Raw genomic sequence first — 16,104 nt, 5'->3', positions numbered from 1 at the left:
GAAGTAAAAACAGTGATTAAGGATAAAGACAACCCATGAAAAACCAAAGATAACTAAATCCTTATTTCTTTTTAAAAAACATTTTTATTTATTTGAGAAAGAGTGAGAGCATGAGCAGGGGGAAGGGCAGAGGGAGAGAAAGAAGCAGACTCCCTGCTGAGCAGGGAGCCCAACCCAGGGCTCAATACCACGACCCTGGGGTCATGACCTGAGCAGAAGGTAGATGCTTAACAGACTGTACCACCCAGGTGCCCCCAAGCTCTTATTATTTCAATTAATTAGAATAATAGTCTTGATCAATTAGGGATGTATAGTGTGGTACATGAAAAGGATGCTCAGTTAGTCAAAAGCTGTAGGTCCTAGTATGGTACAGTTATTAGCTATATGATCTTGGGCAAGTTACTTAATTTCTGTGGATTTCCATTTTATTTTCTATAAAATAAGAGTAGATCAGGAATGGCAACTATGTGACATGTGTACAACCACAGACCCACATAGCTTACTATAGCTTACATGTGCTTACTATAGCTTACTACTAACAAATTACAGGGTTTTTTCTCTGAGCTTATAGCTTTAGAAAACTTTTCAATGTAGCGTTCTTGGTCTGGTGGTCTCTATCAATTATTTAGAATTAGCTTCTGAGATAAAGCATATATATCATTCCTGGACTCAGCCATTAAGCTTTCTTCCCAAGCCAAAGAAATTCTGTCAAAAAATAAATAAGGTAATCTCCCTATTAGTTATCCTGACATCGCTTGATACAGTTTACAGAAGTATTACACATAATTTGAAAAGTTACCCAAATTCTTTCACAAGCTGTTTAGAGTTAGTATCTATTTTATAGAAAGCATCCAGAATTAAAATATACTTTGGTATTAACATTCACTTCAACTTGAAAATCAGAATAAATATTATCAATGTTATACTGATCAAATACACTAATTAGGGAAGTTTTGTCTATTAGCAGGAATAGGAAAAACATAAAAAAATCCCTCCAAGTATCAAAAACCGAATACACATACCTTATTCTAAAAAGGATAAATCAAAAGCTTCTCTTTACTTACTTGTTGAGAAAACAAACAGTAGAACTGATATAAAAATTGGGGTGTGATAAAGCACACATTCTGAAAAACAAGATTAAATGAAAATAATTAAAATAGTTGCGTCTAAAAGAGAAATGATTTCTAAAAATAGCTATTAAAAAGCCAGAAACAAAATCCCAGTAGACATGTAAGTAGAGGATCTGCTCATAAGAACTTGTCCCATCATTTAAAAATGTCTAAAAGAATTCTAAGCAGTGCCACAAATGTCAGAATGAAAATACCTTTGACTTTTATTGCTAAGCAATGTCATAATTTTTTTTTTAAGATTTTATTTATTTATTTGACAGAGAGAAATCACAAGTAGATGGAGAGGCAGGCAGAGAGAGAGAGAGAGGGAAGCAGGCTCCCTGCCGAGCAGAGAGCCCGATGCGGGACTCGATCCCAGGACCCTGAGATCATGACCTGAGCCGAAGGCAGCGGCTTAACCCACTGAGCCTCCCAGGCGCCCCAGCAATGTCATAATTTTGAATTTAAAACCTTCCAGCTATTATTCAATACTTTTCATATACAATACAATAAGTATAGTTTATTAAACTTTAGGCAGTAATAGCTTTAAAATAAAAAAAATGTTTAAAACAATAAATGGAACTAGGGAAATATCTTTCCATTTCAATATACTTACATCACAGCAAAAGCTAATAAGGTAGAGAAACACTGCCACCATCATTTATTAGCAATATGCAATCTACCTGTGTTTTTTCATTGGCTTGTAGCTATTATTTATAGAATATATGCAACACAGGATACTAAATGCCTTGGTACCCAGCAGCTCCTAACATAGGCTCCACTGAAGTTCACCTTCTCCAAAGGGGTTAAGAGATAAAACAGTATTTCAACATAATTAGTTTTCTTATAATCCAATGTTTTTACTTTATGAATTTTAACCTCCTTTAATAAGTAGTTCATATAACTCGCTAGAGTACCAAAAGGTCACTCATGGCACACAAAAAAGGAAGAACCTCTGCTTTAAATCACTGTATTGGACTTAACTTAAAACTTATTACTAGTTCAGGACAAAAAAACATGGAAGAAATAAAATTAATTACATTCTAATTCACACAGAATGAAACATACCAATTTTAAGTGTGAATTTTGATGCTGACAAATGTATATACCCATGTAACAACCCCCATAATCAAATCAGAACTCTATCATCCAAAGTTCTCTTATATCCCTTTCCAGTTGGTGCTATCACCTGAACCCTTGGCCTCAGGCAACCACTGATTTGCTTTCTGTCAGTAAACATTAGATTTATAACAAAAATCTTGATCTATTCCATAAACTGTTATTTTTACTTATGAAAACAATTTTTAAAAGTTTGTAAAAGATTGTATAATATCTCCATGAAACTCACCTTATAAAAAAAATACTGTACAAGGGTAGCTATTCTAATATAATAAAAATGACCATGAACAAAAAGCAATTTGGAGAGGAATTTAAATCTAGCTATTGCATAGTCACTATTTCTTGCAGCTTGTCTTCCTTCTTTACCCATGATTCCTGCAATAAAGAAGACAAAATGGCAAGTTCACTGATAACTGTTAAGTGTGATTTTCATGATTCATCTGCAATATCTTAATTACCGATAGCAGCTGAACCTGAACTTAGGATCACTATATCTTAATATATAGCAGAGAGTAGATTCTCAAAAGGTTGTTCAACTTAAATAGGTAATTAATACAAGGCACGTAACATCAAGTTTCAAAGACTCAGCATATAATAAAATACAACAAAAAAATAAAATACAACTAATATAAAAATAATACTGAAAGTTCAGGATCTAATAAGAACATCGAGTTTTACATTAATAGACACGGAGTACTAGCTAATAGATTCCTAATGGAGAAAATGCTATATAATGAACTGAGGGTCTCAGAAGGGAAGGGTAACACGGTGATGGGTATTAAGGAGGGCATGTATTGTGATGTGTACTGGGTATTGTACCTAACTGATGAATCACTGAACACTACGTCAAAAACTAATGATGTACTAACAGTGGCTAACTGAAATAATTAATAAAAAAACTTTAATCCAATGAACATATAAAAAATATCCAAATTGAATGATTCCAACCTAGCAAAAATAAGCATGTTTAATGGTTTTAAAACTTTCACACACAAGTCAAACAAAATGTGCTCTTTATTTATTATTGGATTCAATAGGCATGAACTATTTCAATAAATATAACTGTAACAAACATTATATGGAGCAAAGACTTAACAAAAATTGTATATAAGGTATGCTAAAAATTCTTGCATAATTAATAGTGAGAAAAGCTATCACACTCGTAACTTTTTATCTTTCCACAACTGTACCTAAATAAAAAGTTACACATGAAGTAGCAACTCATCATATTAAATGTCTGTTTATTGTGACTATATTGCCCCTTCCTTGTTATTTTATCTAACTGAGGCTGGACAAAATATGCTTTTTAAAAGTGTACAGTATCACCTGAAGTCAGTACATAATTTTATCTGGTAAATATGACTACATTTTTAAGATTACAGTAATTCTTTAGGTTTCAAAAGAGTTATTATAAGCCAACTTTATTTTTTCAATCTGGAAACAGCTTTGAAAAATGATTTTTCAAAATTATAATTTATTTTCATCATAAAAGGATTAAAATTTTCCAAAATGTATAGGTAAAGATAATTACATTTATAACACCTAGAGAAGACTACTAGTTTTGGTCTATATCCTTTTAGAATTTTTCTTTCTGAATTTTTTGGGTGAGTGTTATATATATATACATACACACACACACACATACACACAAATATACAAAATGAGATTTTTTGTGATCTGCTATTGTCATTTAATACATTATGGACACTGTTTATAACATATGTTTTTGTCAACCTATTCATTTATCTTTCTCAGAAAAAAATTCCTGGATACATAATTGCCAGGCCAATAGGCACACATTGAAAATTCTGTTATACAAAATAATGCAGGGTATACCAATTTACGCTCTTGCTAATATTGTATACAAGGATTTGATAATTCTATATCTTTGCCCATTCCAGGTTTATAATTTTTTGTAATTTTTGCCAACCTCATAGGCAATTTTAACTTGCATTTTTTGTTTAGTGACTGAATACTATTTTTAGGCATTTAGTCCTCATTTTAGATATCTCCTTTTGTGACAACTGATGACTCACATCCTTCTGCATATTTTACCAAAGTGTTTTCCTCATACTCCTTAATTTGTTAAGACCTTACATACCAGAAATATTAAGACTTCGTCATCTGTTTTGCAAATATTCTTCATTAGTTTCATGTTTAAAATCTGCATTTGGGGGTATTTACTTCTGCCACACATACTGATGTCTTCCTTCACAGTGCCTTGCTTTCTTTGATATTTCTACTAAAAAGATCCTCCAATACCTCAAATTATAAGATTACTCATTAAATCTTTTCTTCTATTACTTTTTGTGGTCTTTAAATTTTTTTTTTAAAGATTTATTTATTTATTTGAGAGAGTGAGAGAGCACATGAGCAGAGGGACAAAGAGAGAGATTCTCTTAGATTCCCTGCTAAACATGAATGCAGGGCTTGGGGCTCAATCTCACAGAGCCTGAGATCATGACCTGAGATGACACCAAGAGTCAGATGCTCAATTGACTGAGCCACCCAGTTGTCCCTCTTTGAAGTTTTTAAAAAATCCTTAATCCATCTAGAATTTGTTTAGCTATAAGCAATGGAAAAGAATCCAACTTCTTTTTTCTCCTGAATAACCAAACCAGTTATACTAATTTTTTTTTATCAAGTAATTTGTTCCCCTACTTATTTGAAACATCTCCCAAGTTATAAAATAAATTTCCAGATATTTGAATCTATTCTGTTCATGGGTCTGTTACCATCTAGACTCAAACTGTTATAAATACTGTAGCTTTTTATGTTTTAATGTATGGTATAGGAAATTATCATCAAATTGTTATGGAGATTTATGGGAAACAATAATACAAGTTAGAAAGAAAATTAAGTTATCATAATGAAGATTTAATTAGCTCAGAGAAAGGAACTGATTTGAGAGTTACACTGGAGATATTAGACCTGAGAACTACTTCACAGAACATTATAGTGGTGATTCCAGAAGAGGCATCAGCTTCTTTTCTAACTAAAACTTTATCTACTTCATTAAAAACCTTCATACTTTTCAACTTTGCTTCTGTATTTGTATAATAAAGTTATTTAGGAATACAGGTCAGAATATGGTTTAAATATGAAATGACTGATAAACATAATAAAGTGTTATTAGTATCCTAAATCCAACAAAAATTTTAGGCAAAAATAGAAAAGAAATTAGAATAAAGGTTATTAGATTAGAAAATTATTTGAAATTTTGTAATCATTTTAGTTTAATTTCTTATTTCTAAAATTGTCATTAGAATGGGTTAAAGAATCTTTAGGTTAAAAAATAGAGTAAGTAATAACACTCTAAAACAATAAATTGAAACCACGAGGAGAACTATGTAAATCACAAATTTAGAGCTTAAAAATAATAAAGTGATGTGAGAAAGTACTTCACAAGTACTTCACAAATGAGAAAGTACTTGCAAAATGGCAAGTAAAAATTACTTTATTATGAAGGGGGCTTGGCAAAGATAAAATCCACTAACATGGTATTTATTTCCTTGAAATTTTGTAATTAAAATATCCCTAAGGATGCCTGGGTGGCTCAGGCAGTTAAGTGTCTGCCTTCAGCTCAGGTCACGATCCCAGGGTCTTGGGATCAAGTCCTATATCGGGCTCCTTGCTCAGAGAGGAGCCGCTTTTCTCTTTGGCTGCTACTCCCCCTGTTTGTGCTCTCATTTTCAATCTGATAAATAAATAATCTTTAAAAAAATCCTAAATATTGGGCTTAATGAGGGGGATACACTGATCTATTACTACATTGCATTCATATATTTGACACTGCACTTCAGTTCACAAAAGGAAAATTCAAAGTCACCAAGTAAGTACACCAACTTTAAAAATTCAAGTAAAAAAATCAATCACCTATGCCGACATGTGCTTCTTGTATCATGCTTACATCATTAGCACCATCACCAACAGCCAATGTTATAGGTTTCTCAGGTGAGATTTTTATCAGTCTTATTACCTGAAAGATATACAACTAATTGGTTATTTATTATAAAATTTCAATTTTCTTATAGTAGATAGTAATTTATCTGAAATGACAGTTATAAGAATAGTTGAATAATGAAAAAAATTAATTTTGTATTAGACAATAATATGCCCTGGGGTTCATCTTCTGAGAATTTAGGAATGTCTTTCAAAAATGTCACAGCAAAAAAGAATATTATCTTTGGATTTTATGATGGGAATCAAGAATCTTAAATACTACTTAATAACTGTGTTAGAAAATAGTTACACATAATTGAACTTAGGCAAAATGTTCTCTTTCTCAGGAAATTATTCTTTTCGTTGGAAGTAGAGGAAAGATAATTACTTTCTCTTGTCATAAAATTTAAGAAATTTTAAAAAGCCACAAAGATTAAATTCAATAAAGTCAAAAGAAAGGTTTCTTTGGAATTCTTGAACATACTTAAAGAACCTAGGCATTAGCTCTATTTGGTCTTCAGTTTTAGTCTCCATAGACCGGGGTACATGATTTATAACAATACAGGCATTTTAACACTCACTTGAATCATAGCTGAAATGTAAATATTTCTTACATATAGCTTCAAACCACAAGAACTGACTTTTTAACTTAAAGTTTCATCACTTAATAGCCACTTTTAACAAAGAATTATTATTATTATTATTATTATTATTTGAGAATGCAAAAATTAGCAGAGATCCACAGAACCACCTGAAGTGGCAGAAGTCTAACAGGTCCTCACTAGCTAAATAACTGAAGAAACTAAGTTATCATAGTTCAATCTCTGTCTCAGCAAAATCACAAACTGATATTCATCAAAGACTTTGTAGGTCATTACGAATAGTTGAAACTAATAATCACTCTGAAAATTCCAAAGGTCATTAGACCAATGTACTTGGTTAACATTCAAAATGTGAGAGGTGACTCACTTAGTAACATACATACACTACATACTACCAAATAGGACTAGATAAGGCATTAACTTTAAAGAATAATTTTTCACTTTTTTAAAAAAGTAGGGTCATGTCCAGCATGGAGCCCAAAGTGGGGCTTGACCTAAAGACTCTGAAATCAAGACCTAAGCAGAGATCAAGAGTCAGATGCCCACATGGGGAGGTTAAGGGAGTAGGAGAAGAATAAATGAAACAAGATGGGATTGGGAGGGAAACAAACCATAAGTGACTCTTAATCTCACAAACAAACTGAGGATTTCTGGGGGGAGGGGGGCTGGAAAAGGGGAGTGGGGTTATGGACATTGGGGAGGGTATGTACTATGGTGAGTACTGTGAAGTATGTAAGCCTGGCCATTCACAGACCTGTACCCCTGGAGATAAAAATACATTATATGTTTATTTTAAAAAAAAAGAGTCAGATGCCCAACTGATTGAACCACCCAGGAGCCCCCAAGAATCCTTTTAGATCTAAATATCTTTCTGCAGTGTTTTATAATACAAACATACCTTTGCTTTTTGCAGTGGTGCCATACGACAGCATAATACAGCTGAACAATTTCTGCAAACTTCCATAAATAGTTTTTCATGCTCCCTGAGTGCAAGAGACAGACTGGTCCCATCCACCACCAGCCCGTGCTGAATCACATGATCCTCTTTAATTCTAAGAGAGAATTATATCCTCTGTTAGATACATTGAAGCCGTATTATTTATACTTAAATTTAGTAAACAAAAATTCTTACAAAAAGATGGACCATTTACCCATAGACTTTATGGTTACAAAACTGATATACCAGGGAAGAAACTAAGTTATAAGATTAAGCAGAATTCAAAGCTGAGATTAAGCAGAACTGAGAGTGACTTATATGATGAGTAAAACAGATGATATTCAGTTTTACAATGAACTGATACAGATACAGTTACTGTATTTTCTAAAATGTGAATTATAACACTCAGAGGTTTTCCCCCCTAATTTTAGTATGAAAAATCATATAAAAATAAAAACATTATTAGTTATACACTTAGAAAATCCTAAGTTTAAAGAATTAAATGCAATTAACTGTGTTCAGGAAAATTTGTAAGCTAGATTCACTATGGGAGCAGGAAGGAATAAAATAATCAAAATTGTCTTTTTTTTTTAAAGATTTTATTTATTTATTTATTCGACAGAGGGAGAGATCATAAGTAGGCAGAGAGGCAGGCAGAGAGAGAGGAGGAAGCAGGCTCTCCGCTGAGCAGAGAGCCCGATGCAGGGCTCGATCCCAGGACCCTGGGATCATGACCTGAGCCAAAAGCAGAGGCTCTACCCGACTGAGCCACCCAGGCACGCCTCAAAATTGTCTTTTGATATTAACCCCTTCTATGTAACCCCAGATATTCCTATGGTGGAACATGAGTAACACCTCTCTGTGGGCCTATGCTATATGAGTACCACTCAAAGTATGATCTGATTACTGACAGCTGGGTAAACTGTTGCCAGGAAGAGACAAAAAGCTTGCATTAGTATGTGAATCACTATAATACTGGGCAAACTATTTTGTTCAACTGTTTCTCCCTATTCTCTCTTAATAAAACTTTCATGATAAAAGAAGCAGCATCTAGATTTATATTCTGCTGCAAACGTCTTTATGTAGTTGAAGGCCAGCACTCAAAGTAGCATTGTTACATCCATAAAGAAAATACTACAGTTCATCACAGTATAGCAGACTGCCTGAGAAATATCCCTTCATTTTTTTTGAACTTAGTGCCTTTTAAAAATTTTATTTAAATTCAATTAATTAACATGTAATATATTATTATTTCTGAGGTGGAGGTCAGTGATTCATCAGTCTTACATAATACCCAGTGCTCATTACATCACATACCCTCCTTAATGTCTATCACCCAGTTACCCTATTCCTCTACCTCCCTCCCCTCTAGCAATCCTCAGTTTGTTTCGAATGCTTAAGAGTCTCTTATGGTTTGTCTCCTGATTTCGTCTTGTTTTACTTTTTCCTCTTTTCCCTATGACCCTCTGTTTTGTTTCTTAAATTCCACATGTGAGATATAATGTCTTTCTCTGATTGATTTATTTCACTTAGCATAATACCCTCTAGTTCTATCCATGTCATTGCAAATGGCAAGATTTTTTTTGATGACTGAGTAGTATTTCACTGTATATACCACATCTTCTTTAACCATTCATCTGTCAATGGATATATCCCTCCATTTTTATTTCATTTTTCCCCGCTTTGTTGAGATACAGTGGACATATAACATCACTTAAGGCATGCCATGTGATGATTTGCTACACGTATATATTGCAAAATGATTACCACAATTAGGTTAGTTAACACCTTCATCCCCTCATGTAATTACCATTTTTTGATGTCACAATTAACTTAGGATCTACTCTATTAACAATATGTAATACAGTACTGTTAATTATAGTTATCATGCTCTACATTAGAATTCTAGAAATTATTCACTTTATATATAAGCTAGAAGTTTGTACTATTTGACCATCATCTCTCCATTTCCCCCATACTCTGGCCTCAGAAACCACCATTTTACTCTGTTTCTATGAGTTCAGCTTTTTTATATTCCACATGTATGTATTTGTCTTGGTCTAACTTACTTCACTTAGCATACTGCCCTCAATGTCCATCCATGTCACACAAAAAATTTCTTTTTATAGCTGAATAATACTCCTGTATTTACTTACACACACACACACACACACACACACACACACACACTTTTCTTTATCCATTCATCCAACAACAGATACTTAGGTTGTTTCCATTCTTGGCTATTGTGAATAATGCTGCAATGAACATGGTGGAAAGTGCAAATATCCCTCTGAAACAGTGACTGCATCTTCCTTGGATATATATCCAGAGGTGGGACTGCTGGATCACACAGTTCTATCTGTAGTGTTTTGAGAAACCCCCATATTGTTTTCCTTAGTGGTCATACCCACTATTTTTTTTTTTTTAAGATTTTATTTATTTGACAGAGAGAGATCACAAGTAGGCAGAGAGGCAGGCAGAGAGAGAGAGAGGAGGAAACAGGCTTTTGCTGAGCAGAGAGCCCAATGCAGGGCTCGATCCCAAGACCCTGGGATCATGACCTGAGCCAAAGGTAAAGGCCCCAGCCCACTGAGCCACCCAGGCTCCCCATACCCACCATTTTTAAATCAAAAGTGAGAACACTATTAAATGAGCAACAAGGTATAAAAACTAAATATATATCAACAGATTTTAGTCTTATAAAAAAATCTTTGTGAGTTAAAATGATGTCTTTCACAGTATGCTTATCACTATTGTGTTGCACTATAACCAATAAGCATTCAATGATTATATTTTATAATGTGAAATTTTAAAAAATGTATTTTTATCAATTGCCCAGTATTTGAAAGCAACACCACACTGACTGTTTTTTTCTCCCTATTGGCCAAATTTTACTTAGCAACCTGTACTCCCTCCACTGTGTTCAGTCTAAGCACTGCCTGAGCACGTGTCTCAGAAGAATGGGGTAGCAAGCAGCTAAGAGTGGGAGAGATCTGATCAGTTTTCCTCTGGAAACTTCCCAAGGCACACTAAATTAGGTTTTCTCTGGACAGGTTTTATTTAATTATTTATTTATTATTAAAATATTTTATTTATTTATTTGACAGACAAAGGTCACAAGCAGGCAGAGGCAGGCCGAGAGAGAGAGAGGAAGGGGAGCAGAGCCGGACACGGGGCTCAATCCCAGGACCCTGAGACCATGACCTGAACCGAAGGCAGAGGCTTAACCCACTGAGCCACCCAGGTGCCCCTCTGGACAGGTTTTATAGGTCACTGTATTATCTCACTATCCAGGAGATATTTAGGAAATATGGCAGAGCATTTCACAGTTTTGGCACATAGTAGGCAGCATCTGTTCATCTCTGTGGCTTCACGTCTCAATACTTCCCATACCCTCTTTCCATCTTGTATTCTCTGGCCATACTCAACTACCATCACTTCTCTCTCAGCTCTGGAAATTTGCATATGCTGTCCCTTATGCTTTTTCATGTTACTCTATGACCAGTTAACATTTCTTTTGGGAGACAGCACAGTCTTGAGTTTTCCCACAGAGCTCTGTTGTCTAGGCTAAGCTTCCCTCTTCTATATATCCAGAGCTTTCTGTTCTTGCCTGTTACAAGCCAGCAGTGATAGGTCTAGAACAGTATATCCACTGCTGTTTCTCCTATACATTGTAAATATTCTGAGAGTAAACAATACTCCTTATATGACTCTGTATTCCAAATTCTAGATAGCAGACCATCAATGTTTGTGAAGAAATGTATATAAACTAAAACTTTCAAAGGTATGGAATTCTTTGTTCTACCCAAGATTCTTATTTTTATTTATTTATTTATTTATTTATTTTTAAGATTTTATTTATTTATTTGACAAAGAGAGATCACAAGTAGACAGAGAGGCTGGGGGGGGGGCGGAGAAGCAGGCCCCCTGCTGAGCAGAGACCTCCCCACCATGTGGGGCTCAATCCCAGGACTCTGGGATCATGAGCTGAGCCAAAGGCAGACACTTTAACCCACTGAGCCACCTAGGTGCCCTTAACCAAGATTTTTAGAACAGGCATTTCCTGGAAGCCTGTAAATCAAAATCCTATTGACTTATCTGGTTATTTCAAGAAACATATTCTACCAAAAAGATGGTATAAACTTCAGATAGCCAGTCTTTTTTTTTTTTTAAAGATTTTATTTATTTATTTGACAGAGAGAGATCACAAGTAGGCAGAGACGCAGGCAGAGAGAGAGAGAAGAGGAAGCAGGCTCCCTGCTGAGCAGAGAGCCTGATGCGGGACTCGATCCCAGGACCCTGAGATCATGACCTGAGCCGAAGGCAGCGGCTTAACCCACTGAGCCACCCAGGCGCCCCAGATAGCCAGTCTTAAAAAAAGACTGTAGTCGTTACTTTATCATATCGTTCTTGTACAAAAAGGGAAATAAACAATATCCATTATCCATAATATTAAGAGAGTCAATAGAAGCATAAATTTAGAAGACTTAAAGAAAACATTCTAAAATTCAATAATTATCTTTAGATGTCTGTATTGTGTTATGTCCCATCATTTCTTCTTTATCGTCTTCAGTATTTTTTAAATGGACACTTACTACTTTTAAAATCAGGATTAATATTCTGGAAAGCATATATAAAGTAAATGATTCTGAGCAATTAATTTCTATGTTTTAGGGAATTCTTGTTGATATTATGGTATTTAAATATTTAAGCAGCCACAGTGGTGGTGTCACTACTCCCAAGCTATAGTATAATTACCTAGATCAACCCCCTTTTTGAACTCAAGCAAAGAACCTTCTGAGAGTTGTACTATCTCTTTAAAACATCCTTTAAATAAGTTTTCCTTTGATGAAATTGAGTTTAGTACCACATCAGTGCCTGCATATCAAATGTGAATATAGCTCTGAAAATATACTGATAACTGTGTCTTTTCACATTTGTTTTTCTGTATTAGCATCACAAGATCACAAATGACAGGTACCTGTAGGAGACCTAAGATGCCTACATATGAGCAACCCTGATGCTTACACTGAAGCAATCCTAAATTCACTGTGAAAAATCAGAATGTTAAAGGGAGCACATGAATAAAGTTATCTGTCTACAAAATACAGACTTAGAAAAAAAAAAGAATCAACTTAGAGTATAAATACTTGGGTAATTATCACAGAACAATAAAATGCAGATTAATTTCCCAGTATAGTCAAATAAATTAGATTAAATTAGATCAGAATTAGTTTGACAAGTGTTTTCTGAAAAATGAGGTAGAAGTAAATATTTTAATTTTTGGTTTTGTGGGCCAAGAGGCTCAATTGAGGATATAATACAGGTACTTATACTAAAAGAGAGGAAACAGATTTTGACAAAAATTTTTATTGACTAAGTAAAAACTGTACTAATAGTAATTGAGCACAAGTTTTAAGTAACATAAATCTACCAATGAGAAGAATGGAAATCTTTGGGGGTGGGAGGATAACATTTTGTTTAATTGGGGTTTAAAGTTTATGCTCCCTACCATCAAAATCAATTGCAAATGTCCACCTTTTAATGATGAAATATAATGAGATTGTACATTTTAACACAAAAGAACTATCTTTAATGAGATTTTATACTTCATCTTTGAATATGTCTCTTCTAACAGGTAGTATATTAAAGTGTCACTGATTAATAAATACAATGCCATCTAATTTGATAATAAAATAATCAGTACTTCACTGTGCTTTAAAAGTATATTAAAAGTCCATTTTTCTTTTGTTTGAACATGATTGGTAAATACTGATACTAAAAATACAGTAAAATGTCATAGGGCAATATGGGTGACACTCAAAACATTACTGTTTTATAATGGTGTCACAGTAATCTGTAGCAAATCAAGCACCAGTGAGAAAAGATAAAAGAGTTTCAGAAGGTCTCTGTCACAACTATCCAACCAGGCTACTGTAGTGCAAAATCCTTTACTGATGATATGTAAATGAATGAATGTGCCTGTGTTTCAACAGAACTTTACTTAGACGTTTAAATATGAATTTCGTAAGTTTTCACATCACAAAATATTACTCTTCTTTGGATTCTTTCTCTTCCTTTAGACAACATAAAAATTATTTTGAGCTCATGGGCTATAAAAAACAGAAATGGGCCATCTTTGACCCATGGGCCATAGTTTGCTGACCCCAGAACTCATGAGATAATTACATTCTTACCTTCTGGCAAGCTGCCTCAATTGTTCAGCACATTCGCCATCTGATTTTTGGTTTACAAGTTCAAGGATGTTCATGGTTCTGTGAAAATGTCCACATGATAAACTCACACTAACAGCTGTTTCATGTTTATCACCAGTTAGTACCCATACTTTGATACCAGCCATTCTCAATGCTTCAATAGTTTCTCGAACTCTATCTTGTAGCCTGAAAATAAAAGAAACATTAGCAGTAGAGAATACGTCTTTGACTATTTTAAATATAAATCAGATAGTACATGTAATGTAAATTTTGACTCCCTGACTAATGTTATAATAGAGTGATATAATTGAATTTTTTCCCATTAGGGAAGAAATAGGAATAATCAAATTAGTGATCATCTGGTTAACATAACATCTGCACATTTGTATTTTAAGAATTTATCTTCAAGGGGCGCCTGGGTGGCTCAGTGGTTTGGGCTGCTGCCTTCGGCTCGGGTCATGATCTCAGGGTCCTGGGATCGAGCCCCGCATCGGGCTCTCTGCTCCGCGGGAAGCCTGCTTCCCTCTCTCTCTCTCTCTCTCTCTCTCTGCCTGCCTCTCTGCCTACTTGTGATCTCTGTCTGTCAAATAAATAAATAAAATCTTTAAAAAAAAAAAAAAAGAAAAGAATTTATCTTCAAAGTTGATTTTTATAGAACCACACTAAATATATGGTCTTCATATACTCCTATTTTATTTAGAAAGTCTTAAATTTGAAATTAGAAGATTTTTCTCTTTTTTTTATAAGAAAATTTCTCATGTCTGTAGTTTAAAAACCAAAATATGGATAAGATAAATAAATATGATAATGGAAATTTATCCAAAATATGGGTAAATAAAGGATGATGTAATTTCAGGTGAGTCTCAGAAATCTCATTAGGACAACTGATAGGTAAATGAAAACCTTTTAAAAAAAAAAAAAGAAAAGAAAAGAAAAGGAAACCTATATTTTAAAAAATGCAAACACTCTTAGATACAGATGGTAGGGAACAAAGAGTAAAAGGACCTTAAGGAATTCACAAACTAACAGAGGAGAAAGTCTTTAAAGAAATACTTGCACTGCCACAAAAACAATATTGTACTACCTATAAAACATGAATACTTCACAAACAGAATTTTTAATCCTATTAGGGGTAAGGAAAGGACTTACTGGAGTGGGGGTACTATCTGAGCTATACTTTGTAAAGACATTCACAAATGGATAAAGGAAAAATTATCCAGGCAGAAGGCACAGCCTTGCCAAAGAGAAAAGGCACAAAATAGAATAGTTTTAGCTACAGTTGTTCAGAGAACTATATATGGTTTGGTACTACTGAGCAGAAAGTGGAAGCAGGCAGTGGTGGGAAATGAGGCTGGAGAATTAAGCAGGTGCTTAAAGCTCCTGTATGGCACACTGAGGAGTATTCTAAAAATTGCCTATAAGCAAAACTATACACAGCAGAATTCTCTCATCTATTTAAGATACCTGCTAGAATAAAAATTGTATGTACTGACTAGGAAAAATTAAGACTTTAACTATTTTGATTTAAAATACATTATTATAAGATGTTAATAAATGGAATTTATGTCATAAATTAGAAATACTTGGCTAAGAAAATTCTTATGAGAGAAAAGGCAATAGCCTGTTTGTCTGATACCTACCTGTCTTCCACTGCTGTAGCTCCAAGTAGTATCAGGTCTTTCTCTATGAACTGGAAGACATGTGCCAATTTCTCTTCCCGTTGTTGCAAGGCAGTCCTGGCTTCAAACAGACGTCTATCTATTTCTTCATACTCTTTAGATGTCAAATGTTTATAGGCCATACACAGAGTTCTTAGTCCTTTCTAAAACAGAAAAATTAAAGACAAAAATTGAACAAAAATAACTAATGAGAAATCAAGAAGTCACTGAAATAAACTGAGGCTGCCTTACCAAAAATCAATTACAAATAACTTAAAAAGTACTATCATTTAGTAATAAGAAATAAATGAAGTGTCACAAAGCCCTCATTACCTGAGTTATGGGACACATATTATCATAGCTCTTTTAACTGCTGAGGAAGTTTTTAAAAATTGCTTAAAATAACTGAAGTTTTAAAATTGTAGAATATTAGAGCCTAGAAAGGATCATAAAGATCATCTTACTGTGGTTTTAAAACTGTTTTACCTGGAAAGCCAGAAAGTTCTATAGGGGTAACTT

General features: G+C 34.0%; 1 protein-coding gene across 3 annotated transcripts in view; it reads right to left on the bottom strand.

Annotated features, from left to right (window-relative positions):
• The window catches only part of ATP11B (ATPase phospholipid transporting 11B (putative)), a 121,425-nt gene that overhangs the window by 34,617 nt on the left and 70,704 nt on the right, over positions 1–16,104 (bottom strand). For all 3 annotated transcript variants that reach the window (XR_014300959.1, XM_082692305.1, XM_082692306.1), the window contains exons 18-23: positions 15,568–15,749; positions 13,910–14,113; positions 7,671–7,824; positions 6,105–6,207; positions 2,458–2,603; positions 1,065–1,124 (exon numbers count right to left, since the gene is read on the bottom strand). Coding sequence is in view for 2 of the 3 variants with exons in the window: in XM_082692305.1 (XP_082548431.1) it covers positions 1,065–1,124; positions 2,458–2,603; positions 6,105–6,207; positions 7,671–7,824; positions 13,910–14,113; positions 15,568–15,749 (849 nt within the window). In the remaining variant the exon portion in view is untranslated. The remainder of the gene's footprint in view (positions 1–1,064; positions 1,125–2,457; positions 2,604–6,104; positions 6,208–7,670; positions 7,825–13,909; positions 14,114–15,567; positions 15,750–16,104) is intronic.

Source organism: Mustela nivalis (assembly GCF_964662115.1).
Source record: "Mustela nivalis genome assembly, chromosome: 1".
NCBI lineage: Eukaryota > Metazoa > Chordata > Mammalia > Carnivora > Mustelidae > Mustela > Mustela nivalis.
This window is presented reverse-complemented; position numbering and strand designations above follow the sequence as displayed.